The 12,755-nt window shown below is 31.3% G+C and overlaps 1 protein-coding gene across 1 annotated transcript in view; it reads left to right on the top strand.

Annotated features, from left to right (window-relative positions):
* The first annotated feature begins 800 nt into the window (after positions 1 to 800).
* LOC108759662 (paired mesoderm homeobox protein 2B-like) overlaps positions 801 to 12,755 on the top strand; it is a 23,154-nt gene continuing 11,199 nt past the window's right edge. The window contains 2 exon segments of the mRNA XM_018505193.1: positions 801 to 1,161; positions 5,358 to 5,551. Coding sequence (XP_018360695.1) covers positions 801 to 1,161; positions 5,358 to 5,551 — 555 coding nt within the window.

Below are 12,755 nucleotides of genomic sequence, written 5' to 3' on the forward strand. Positions count from 1 at the left end.
TCGGTATTGCCGACACGGGGCGGTGTTTCAACCCCCGTTCTCGTCACAGGGATGGTTCGGCCGCCGGCGAATCAGCTTCCACGTGGAGAACCCTCTACGAAACGCAACCCCTGCGAGTCAACCACGGCCACACCCACGCTCCTACCCGCGGCACCGGCGGTTATTGAATTAAGCTTATCATTTGATTTTGAGGAGACCCACCAGTCGGTCGTACGGGGCGCTCTTAAGCGGGCCGGAAAACTTCTTCCTATCCGCGGTGTAATCGCAATAATTTGATATCGCTGATCCGATTACGCATCATAAGCCGCTATCGAGGAACCCAACCGGCGGCCCGGCACGGTTCCCGGTCTCGCTCTCTGAAGCGTCGCCGACGAGAGAGCGGCGTGCCGCTCCTACCGCTCGCGTCTACCCGGGTCTTACCCGCGGTAAAACGGACGAACGGGCCCAAGAGCTCGGGTATTAACGGGCCCGGATAAGTCGCGCTGCTTACGTCACCTTCTCAATTTCACATCGCATTCGTCATCACAGTCATACGTTTTCGCGCGCAACCAGTGTCTTTTTTGTTTTTTTCATAAAGTTTACAAGAGACACATTGTACTTATCTCGGAACAAAACATCAATGTGTTAGACATCGTGACTTTTAACGGCTTACCATTGATTTTTTTCGAGTGCATTCGTTCGAGACTGTCACGCGTGTCCCTTAATCATCGTTACCGAAGTGTAAAGAAACGACTGTCGAAGTACTAAAGTGCCATCGGAGTAACGCAAAGTGGATTTACTTGCAGCCAGGCCACGTCATTATGGACTACTCTTATCTGAATCAGGCCGCGGCCGCAGCAGCGGCTGGCTTCGAGGCCTCCAGCTGCGCTTTGGCCGCCGGCGAGATGCAGTGCAGTTATGGAGACCTGAGCTCGTGCTCGCAGATGAGCCAAGCGGCCTATCGTTACACCGCGGCACGAGCCGCCGGATATCCCGGTAATGCGGCCGCTGCCGCCGGTGCTGCGGCCGGCGGCACGCCACTCACGGCCCATCACACTGCGCATCCCCATGCCCACGCGCACCATGGGGCCCACTCGACCCCCTGCTCCGTAATGGCCGCCAGGTCCCAGGAAGTCCATCGGCACGCCGCCTCCATCTTCCCGTCGGCTATCAATCTTCAGAGTGAGTGATGTTTCAATGTATTTTTCTCATCATACTCAAGTACTCGATCATCTTAGCTATTGATCAACGTACTTTCGTCTAATTTCCGGATTATTGGAAAGTAATTGTTAACTTTGCAATTACTGCGATGCTCAAAACTTTAATCCAAGTGTTTTATCAAGTATTAGGAAGAATTTTATATCTACTCTTATTTTTTTAGATAATTGATTTTATTATTTACAGTTATTTGATTTTATTGTACCAGATTTTATAACGGGAGATTCTGAAAATGATTTTCAAGGTGAAATTTTACGATTTTTGTTAAAGGAAAGCTATTGAATTTAGACTTAAGATTTTGGGTACATATTTTTTCATTTTTTATGTTTAAACTATATATGTATATGAATTTTGATTACTTATTCTCAAAGTTATAAATCGCTATGCTCACTCCGTTTTAAAATAATTGTAACCACCAGTTGAAGGACTCTATTCATCCGAAACACAAACGAACCAATAACATTTTTAATTTAAAAATATCATTTATTATAAAATCCCCAAAATTTTCTTTTATTGAAAATAGTAAAATTTTTCTTAAATTATATGTTTATAGTGTCATAACACATTTTGTTAAATCTTAATATAATTTTCTTATAATACGTACAATAACGACATTCATATTAAAAAAAAATTTTATTGGTCTTTATTTGTTTCGTATGGCTAAAAATGCTTTCAGACAACATGGCCAATATATATGTCAACTTTGCACACATTCGTTAAATATTGACCTACATTCAATATGGATAATTACGTACGTGTATAATATTTGCTAATGTTGGCCATATCGTCTGAAGGCACCTTAAGAGTCATCCAATTATGTCCAACATCATTTTAGTACAAGATGATTTATAACTTTTAAAGTATTGAGACTTTAAAAAATGTATACATATAGTTTAAACATGAATAATGTGTATATAAAATTAAGTTTCTATGTTCAATAGCTTTTCTTTTTAAAAAAAAAAAGATTAAATTTATCTTGAAAATCGCTTTTTAAATCAAAACCTTCTTTTTTAATGACAAATTCTTCAGGAAATTTGGTGTCGACTGTTCTTTAATAAATGATGAAATATCGATAGTTTTTAGAATGATGAATAAGTGTAGTAAAAGACTTTTCTCGTATTAAAATTTGGTTACGTAAATAGATATTCCAACTTTACTCTTTATTTAATTTTAGAAAGTTTTATTCAGATATTTGATTAAATATTTTATTAAATAAAGCTTTTAATTATTAAAAATGGAAATGTTGAGACAAGTTTATAATATTTACCCCCCAAATTTTTTTTTATAAAAATTGATTTTATAAATTTAAGCAATTTAAAGCAATGCGCAAAATGAATAAAATTTGTGTAATAATTCACGAAAAATCACACATCTGTACAAAACAACGTACATCACATTATATACACATAGTATGTTATGTAAAAAATTTACGATTAAATTGAAGAAAATATAAAGCATAATGAAACATCATGAAATTATCAGAAAACTTGTTGCAGTTATATCACATATAATTGTCTAGTTATCTAATAATTATTCAAAGCATCTTATTAAAAACAAACATAATTTACATGTTATTATTTATTTACACTGGAATATTATCTCGAACTTAAAACTTCTCTGTGTTGTATTAAATAAATCAAGTTAATAAATGGAAGTTAATAAATAATATCGTATATTAACGTCAACGTGTGTATTGTATATTAACATTGACCATAATACATAATTCATAATTCCGACTGTAACATGGCTTAACAAGAACTCCTTGCGTCAATCCGTCGGTCTATGAACGTGCGACGCTTTGTTATGTTTGTGCCGGCGATTTAGAAGGGGCTAAACATGTCACACACGAGCAGGGAGCTAATCTCCCTTCGTCCTAGTTGATAATTGATCTCGATTGAATTCAACATCACACATGTTGTTTCGACACGGTACGCGCAAGAATGTCACGCAGATATATTATGCAACGTAGTATCTGTCATGCTTCAATTAATATTTTATGAATTCGCTGAAGGAGCCAGAAATATAAATAGCTACCAAAGCGAACTGTCATAAGGATATATGTGATATCAATAGTATAAATTAAAGGCTTCCACGAATATATTTTTACGTGATTATTCAATGATTAAAAAAAAATAAATTATTCGTTTTTAAAAGCGTAAAATTTTAATTGTTATTATGTTGATTTTATACGTAATAATAGGTTTAATAGAAACTATATACATAAAACATAAAAGTGTATATTTTTTCTTTGAAAACAAAGATATGTGGGATATAATAAATATTATTGCGGGAAATGAATTCCATCCTGTTTATTGTGTTAACAAAATTTTGTACCTGTATTAAACAAATAATTGGAAGTGCAATACATATTCCTATCATAAACGTTACATTTAGTGTTATTGCTATGATTACTAATATTTTTAATCTTTTAATATATGTTTATTTTTTAATACATATAAAGATTTTCGATATAAAGAAAGTTTGTATATCCATATATGCCACAAAAATAAAGAAGACTAATTGAAAAATTATTTTTTTATTTAATAGATAGAAGAACTCTTCTTATAAAAATAAATTAACAATACTAAAGGGCAAAGTAAAAGAGTCGAATATACAAATTCAAATAAATTCAAATCAAACGTCTATAATTTCGAATGTAAAACATAATTAATTATAAACATAAAGTATCAATTATCATCAATATAAATGTATGAAAAAACCTAAGAAGTTATAATATAACACGTTTCGGCTACAACATTGAGCCCTCTTCAGATATTAACTTTTCACAAAGCTTAGTGTACAAATAATTTTACGGAAAACACACATACTCCTTATAAAATCAGCCTAAGTGAGTCTTCATGCTGATCTCTTAGGCTGATTTTATAAAGAGTATGCGTGTTTTCCGTAAAATTATATTGTACACTATAAGCTTTGTGAAAAGTTAATATCTGAAGAGGGCTCAATGTTGTAGCCGAAACATGTTATATTATAACTTCTTAGGTTTTTTTATACATTTACATTGATGATAATTGATACTTTATGTTTATAATTAATTATATGTTTTACATTCAAAATTAGACGTTTGATTTGAATTTATTTGGATTTGTATTTGACTTTTACTTTGCCCTTTAGTATAGTTAATTTATTTTATTAATTATAAAAATAATTTTTGCATTTAATGTTTTTCTTAATATAAAAATAATTTTTGTTATAATATTTTTCTTTACAAAAAGTAAAATTGCTATATTGTGTATAATATTTTTTATATACTCAGATACAATGTTATACATTTTTATTAGAGATGGCAAGAAACATATGTTACTTATAACGTCATTACCGTTACTTTTTTATAATAGTGATTTGGTGGTAATGATGTTACGATTTCTCGTAACGGTGACGATAACGCTAGAATTGAAATAGTCATTTAATTTTAAAAGTACAACTCGTTATCATTACGCATTTCTCATTGAAAAAAGTACCAAATTATAATAACAATTTCCATGACGGTGACGCCAGGGAAGTTACTTTTTTCAATGAAAATTGACTGTATGAGAAACGCGTGATGGTGACGAGTTACTTTCAAAAGTGACTGTTCTAATCCTGGCATTATGGTTATCATCAAAAATTATACGTCATTATGAAATCGTTTATTATAAAAAAGTAATATAATAGTAACGTCGTTATACGAATTACTAACCATAATTATTATTTGTAACTATATATGTGAGTAATTGTTTTTCATTTTTTTCAAATTTTACTTATAAAAACAATGCAGAAATTAGCCTTCTAATTAATGTTTAATTATTTGTTCTGTACATACGAACAGATATGTATTTATATTTAATTATATAGAATTTTTTTATAACACTATAGGTTGTTCTCCTAATATTTATATGGGAAAATAAAGACTCTTGTTTTCCTTGATACGTTTTGAGCTATTATATTTTAATTGTAATTTTAAGTTTTACTATTATTACTATTATTATTATTATTATTATTATTGTTATTGCCGTTGCATAACAAACGTTTATTTTATTTTATTTTATTTATCTATTACGTGTCAAACAAACAAAAAAAAGTAAAAAATCAAATTTCAAAAGTTACTCTTTATCTCTACATTTCGATTATTTTTATCTTTATTTCTACATTTATAATTTTAGGTGGTTTGGGATATAAAGCTTACTCAGGACATGATGGCCTCGCGGAGAAGAGAAAACAACGTCGGATACGAACGACATTTACGTCGGCCCAACTGAAAGAATTGGAACGTGCATTCCAAGAGACACATTATCCAGACATTTACACCAGAGAAGAGATTGCTATGAAGATCGACCTGACGGAAGCTAGAGTGCAGGTTAGTTCGTTCTTTATTTTGACGCAATTATTCTTTGTTCTAAAATTTTTTGTGTAATAGTACACAAAAAAGAATAGTTACTGTTACAAATTATCGATTCTGAAAAGTAACATGTTACAGTTACAATTATTTAAGAAGTAACGAGTCGTTACTTTTCAGTCAATTTCTTGTAATTTTTTGCATTGCTATTTTAAATACAAGAGTGTTACACATTTCAAACATTACTAAATTATTTTTTATTACACTAAATATTCAATTATGCGCTATATTATTTATAATAAATTAATATGTATTTGCACTTGGAATAAAAATTATGAGATGAATATTAAGACGCGTTTACATAGAAAAAATCCTAGTTATAATAGCTTAATTCTTAATGCGGAGCAATGAAAATGATAGTGATATAAATCACTTTTTTCAATCTATCGACTTGAGGTCATTGATGCAATCTACTGAAATATGTTGAAAAAATCTTTTATTTCTCAAAATCATAATTATGGCTTCTATCTTTCCATATAGACGTTTATAATAATAAGTACCAGCGCAGAAAGCAGCCTAAAGTTGCCACGACCAAAAGTCGCCCATCAATACACACACGTTTTTTTAATTATAAGAACTATAGTACAATTGTGATAACCGTAATATTCGCATACCTTAACGGTTATGGCTATAAAGATATGTCCATCTTACGGTTATCATAACCAAATGTATTGATGGGCGAAAATTATCATTATTTCCGGTTGTGGCAACCGTAACATTTTTTCTGAGGGATAAAAATATAGTCTAATCACAAAAATTAATCATTGATGAATACTTCATTTTAGTTAGTTCATGGCTATGTTTGATTTGGATGCTTACACGTTTGTAAGCTTTATTTTATCTTTATCACTCATTATATACGAAAAGAAAATAGAATAAAAAACTTACAGCGTATCCAATCCGAACGCATATGTTGACGAATAAATTTTATATAAAGTAAATTTAAAAGTAATTATTAAATTAGTTACTAGCAAAAAACTGTAACTAAGTTAAGTTACAGTTACCGAAAAAAGTAACTCTAACTGTAACTTTGTTACGAATAACTTTCCAATCTTGATATTATATACAATTAAATATAATATTTATTATAAAAGCTAATATATAGCTTTATAGAGAACATTTAAGAACTAAGCCCCTATTTTATGACTCTTAACAATAATGTCGATGTCATTACGATGATCATAAGTTTTACATGGTAAAAGAGTGTGGTAAAAACGACAATATAACGGTACTGATATTGTCGTTAAGAGTTATAGAATAAGAGCCCTGGTCATTTTGCATAATGTAAAGAACACAATAAGCGAAATAATTTTTACTGTTATTAGAAAAGAATATTCTTTCTGGATTATATATAAAATTTTACATTATACATATCGCGTAGTTTGCTTCATCTACTCAAAGAGAGGGTTGTTGACTGAAAGTTGAGGGTGAGTTCGCAGAAGGAGTGTAGTGTAATTACATTACAGACTCCATTTTCGTTTTCATGGCTACACCTGCAGGTCGCAAGCTGATGGATTATATGTCTAATACGCGTGACGGATTATCATGAACAAAAGATAAACGACGAAGAATTGTACAAACATTATTGTAAAATTACTTCTCATACGTATGAAATTACGCTTAAATAATATTTTCTCTTTTACCGTTGAACTGAGCAAAAATGTAACGACGACTAGCAATTCTTTTTGTGAAAAAATTTCTCTTATTATATCTTATTTATGCGATAATTCACGGAAATTTAATCTTAATATAATTCGGGACTGCACGAGATGTATAAGAACAGTTCTCAATTTATAATAATTTGAGGTAAACATATTAAATATTCTTAAATGTGACAACTGAGTCCAGGAAAATTGTTCTCGTTTTGTGCGATTTGATTTACACCAATTTTCAGATCATTATATGTGCATAAGTCCAAATGTATTTTTATGATATGGATGTTTTCAAACTAAAACAATCCTTACAAATGTTAATCTCTTTAAAAAATTTTAAGTGCCATGCTTAAAAATTGACTTAAGAAACTCTGTGTCTCATACGATTATTTAATTTCTAACATTGATAAGTAATAAATATTGAATATGCTTGTTCAATTCTTATCTCGTTATATTAATTCCAATATTCATTCTAAATAAAACTCAAAATCAGACAATCATATTTCATGCTAAATATGTCATAAAAATATGGATCCAAATTGTTTGATTTAAATAAATCTCCAAATTAAATTATTATTTGTACAAAATTAACGAAAGAATTTTATCATTTATTTACGTTATACGAACTTCCTTGAGCATAATTCGTAATATATTATAATTCGAAGATTTTTGACGCCGTAAGAGAACAGTTGCCATTTTCGTTTTCCATCGGATACTGTATATAGCAAAATCGGTTACGTTTTATAAGAGATAAATTTACACCATCTCTTGGAAACATCTTCGTATTAAGATCGGGAGCTATCTGTCACAGCTTGCCGAATTCTCTCTACTCGCCTATCGTACACATCCATGACGTTACCTGCTCCGCTAGGACGCAGGTGTCGCGAGAAGGACAGGTGAGGTACATGTACGGTAACGCGATTAGACAGTTCTCCAGACGCTAACGGAACCTAAAGTTAGACTTCCCGACTGACGTGCATCACTTAGCGCCGCCGAAGTACCTCTTCGCCGAATTTCATTCAGATTATCTAGCGCGGACGAGGAGTGCGGACGATTTCATTGGTTTCCAGCTTGGAGAAGGGAGCAATAAATTTAATCTTATCTCGGAGACGTAGGCGCGGATTAATATAACGTTCGCCATCGACGATCGCGATATTATTACACGGTGAGATTAGGGATGGCGATTCGACGACTGTGGAACTAAATCACTCGCTATTTGCGGCGACGACTTGATATTCCAACGCGTATAATCCACTTTTGCACGATGAGTGCGATTATCTTGGCGACGGCAAGTTACTTAAGCTGCCATTAACCCCTTGACCCTACAGCCCTAATCACTGCAGCTGTGTTGATCAAAATACGAAAATCTAGGTATAGTTTTGGTTGTAACTATACTATATTTAAATCGAACTTAATATTTTCCTTTGTGAAATATCTTATTTTTATTAATTTTCTAAAAAAAGTAGGCATTTATCAATATTATGAATAATGTTAAATTACATTTACATAAAATATGTACGATTTATAGATTAATAATATATTTTACTTGAATATTATTATTATATACCTAACACAGTTTGATGTATCCATACTTCGGTTAAATCATTTTGTTTTCTTATATTTTTGTAATCTTCTGTTTATGTATTTTTAGTTTTGGTATTTTAAGCAACACCAGAAAGATGCCAAGATACATAGAGAGTTTTATTACCCAAGGTTAAGGCAAGCAAAATTATATATGTTTGACCATTCATCATATCTTAATTAATATTTCTTTTGTAATTTTTTATTTATGTTGTACATATTGTAATTAATAAAATATTAGGAGAAAGATATGAGAGAAAGTATTTAAAAAGATAAAAAAAATTGTTTTTTTAATGATTTTGCCAATATTGAAGGTCGTTAAATTAGAGTGTCCATTAAAAAATCGCAGATCGAAAATCGTGTGGTCTTCGAACTTTCTAAGTGGAAATAAAGCTATCCAATCTATCTTGAGAAGAGAGTGAGAGGAGGAACCATTTCTGGGATGTCGATATCCGACATAAAACTACATACTTTATTTTTATGAGATTCTTTTTCTATTCATATGAAGATTTACATGCACTTTCTCAATATTTTTAAATATCTTGTATCCATTTAAATCCTCTTTGTTCTTCACTTTTTCTTTTGTAATTTATTTTCCTTTCTTTCTTCTTGTTTCAAGCGCTTTCCTATTCCTCTATATGCTATTTATATGTGCTATTTAAACAATTTTAATATGGTATTACATACTTTCTATTTTATTTTGTACACAAAGCACATTAGGAATTTTCTATTTAATTTGATTTAAACCATCTTTGGGTAATTTAACTACGATAATAAGAATTAAAATCAGCTAAAAAGGTGTTCTTTTAAAACAAATGTTAGTAATCTCATCTAAATGGCAATTGTACTGCGTTATGCATCATCGTACATGTTCGTGTATCATGAACGAGGACCGCGCAATAATGAAGCGCGAGATAACTATTAATACTCTAGTAGTTTGCGGGTTCGCGGCGCGACCGCCATCTCTGGTGAGGTTTATCCTCCCACGGTGGGGTAAGTCCTTTGTCTGCTCGACTTTGCCCTCCTCCATTCTGACAGGACGTACGGTCCCTCAAGAGTTTCCTCGTCCCTTCATTCGTGATTCGTTCGTTCGCTACTGCGAGTTATCCTACCCCTGCTGTCTTCCAACCCTCCGATTCAACCCCTGCGCCCCTGCCTCCATCCCTCTCAGCCCTCCATCTCGTCGATGGCGGCTGCTCGATAAAATTTCCTCCCTCTCGCATCGTGAGAGTCATTGGCTTCCTCCGTCCACCCCCTCCTGCACATCCTGCTTCCAGGATACTTCCTAATCGGCTGCCATTACTACCCCTATTTTCTCTCGCTATCTATAGTTTCACTTAGTGCAAAGTATAAATTAAGTTACGCAGGAATGTTTCCGTTAACTCTTTTCCTTGAACATTATCTACCATTATTTCTCCTTCTTCATATCTCATTTAAGATACTTCCTAATCAGCTGCTATTATTATCTTTATCTTACCTTTCTACTTTTATTTAGCGCGAAATATAAATTGTGTGAATATGTGTTCGACAGAGAGCTTTATCCTGAAGAATTATCTAGCTTTATTTCTTCTCTTTCATACCTCATTCATAATGTAATCTAATTAGCTGCTATTATTACCTTTATGTTCTTTTACTATTTAAAGTTTTACTTTTAGCTTGAAATATAAAGTACCGTTTCCAAGATGACTGAGCAAAGTTCTACAATAATATATCATTGTGAACATTTATTGATCTCGTATAAAACATAAATACTTCACTTTTTTTTTTATGGTTAAGAACGTTTTTTTTTTCGAGATCTCGGAAAGTTGTAGATTGTTCTAAATATAAATATATAAAAGCAAACGCGTCATATGCTTAAACCTAACACTATATCCTGTTTTCAAGCATTCGAATATTAGTTTGTTTTATAATTATTTATATTTTTATTTTTATTTAGATAATTATTTTAATTTTTTATTTAGAATGTGTAATAATATCATATTTATTTTTGTTGGGATCATTACATAAATCGCAAAATTATTATTAATAAAAGAAATAAAACGAAATAATTAATATAGGTACTATTAAATATTAATTGAATACTTACTGATTATAATAAAATTCATATGTAATTTTTTATACAACATGATGGTTATTAAAGTATTTTATTTTCAGATTCGCGAATTTGTCAATAATGTACATAACATGTTAAATCTCATTTAAACGTACTTGTTAAGTATCAATTTACAATGTGTTTATAACTATCTATTGCTTTTTCATATTTTTATGCTAATTATATATAAGAAAAATAAAATATCATTATACACATTCCAAAAATTAATATATTATAATTATTCAGATTATTTTTATCTATAAAGCTTTAATCAATTTCAATAATAATCCAGCAGTGAGAGAGAAAGAAAATCTAAAAATTGCGAAGTATTCCCTTTATAATACATTCTTAGTATATCTACTAAGTTTAGCAATACTCATCATTCTTTTCTCATCTCTTTAAGCAAACTACGTAAAATTTACATTAAATTTGGCATTTATGGAATAACGAATATAATGCTGCTATATTCGATAATCGATCGAGCGTGATTATGGCTTAAAATGCGACAGTATGGCATCTTAAGAAGAGAGTTGCAAGGTAAAACGCGCTAGATCGTATTACCTTGCAACAACAGAGGCTAGCTCTAACGGATATCGGAATTCTAGTTGGCAACGTTAGGTAGGGGCGCATAACTAAGTCAGCGTGCTATTGATAGTCGAGATTCTCTCGACGCGCGTGTGTTACATCGCGTAGAAATATCCCGTCTCTCGTCGTTGGCGCGGCTGACATCGATAAAAATATCCGAAAGATGATTGAATTTGTAACACTATCCGTTGCATTATGCAGCGACTATAACTTGATCGTCGCGCGCAAGATCGGCTGCTCGTTCGGAGTACCGAAAACGGCGAAAAGAGTATTATCTCTGTAAAAGTGACACTTTCGACGGATATGACGTAGAATATTGAGAAGAATATTGAGACGTGATTGCAATATCGATATCATTATCATAAACATAAAAATTTTGAAATCTTTATGAAAAATGATTAATTAATGTCATCGTTATATATATAATATTCTATCACTGATTTTGTTTATTCCGTGCTTCATTACAAATTTTCAATTGCTTCCAAACTTTTAAACGGTAGTGTATATATAATATTTGGCATTTATGCTATTTTTTCTATTATTCACATTTTTACTCATTATCTTATTTTAATTTACAGTTTTAATAACTTATTAATTAGTTTTATAAGTTTCTTGTTTTTCTATACTTCGTTGATCTTTTTGAAATTAATATCTCGTTGATTATTTTAAAATATGTTTTATTACTAATTATTAAAATTGTATCAGAAGTATTAGTTATTTAACTTGATTTAAAAGAATGTGTATATATATATAGAGGAAGGTCACCGATACCGACATACCACTTTGTTTTTAGACAATATTTCTTAAACAAAAGGTAAAAATACAACTTCAAAAACATAAATACAAAGTAAAAAGTGTCTTCTATCAGATAGCATAAGTAATTTTTATAATACTTTTTGCAATTTTACAATAAAGAAGTTTTTCGTAAATTATGCAAAAATGAGCGTCTGACAAAATGGGCTCCAAAACTGACATACATAATAGGCAACAATACCAACATTCCTATTTTATAAATAAAGATATATCCTATTCTGTAAAGAAAACTAATTTGATACTATAAACATTTAAAATAACATAATATTATCAATAGTACAGTCACTATTATTTTAATTACGCAATTTGCAAAAGAACACCGTAAGAATTTTCTTCTCGGATTCATAGAATTGGTTTTTAGCTGATTTGGTATAGAAGTAAGCCACAAATATATGAATTATGAGTTTGTACTTCTTTAATTAGCTAAACAGATCATGATTTT

The sequence above is a fragment of the Trachymyrmex cornetzi genome, unplaced genomic scaffold (genome assembly GCF_001594075.2).
Source record: "Trachymyrmex cornetzi isolate Tcor2-1 unplaced genomic scaffold, Tcor1.1 scaffold200, whole genome shotgun sequence".
Taxonomy (NCBI): Eukaryota; Metazoa; Arthropoda; class Insecta; order Hymenoptera; family Formicidae; genus Trachymyrmex; species Trachymyrmex cornetzi.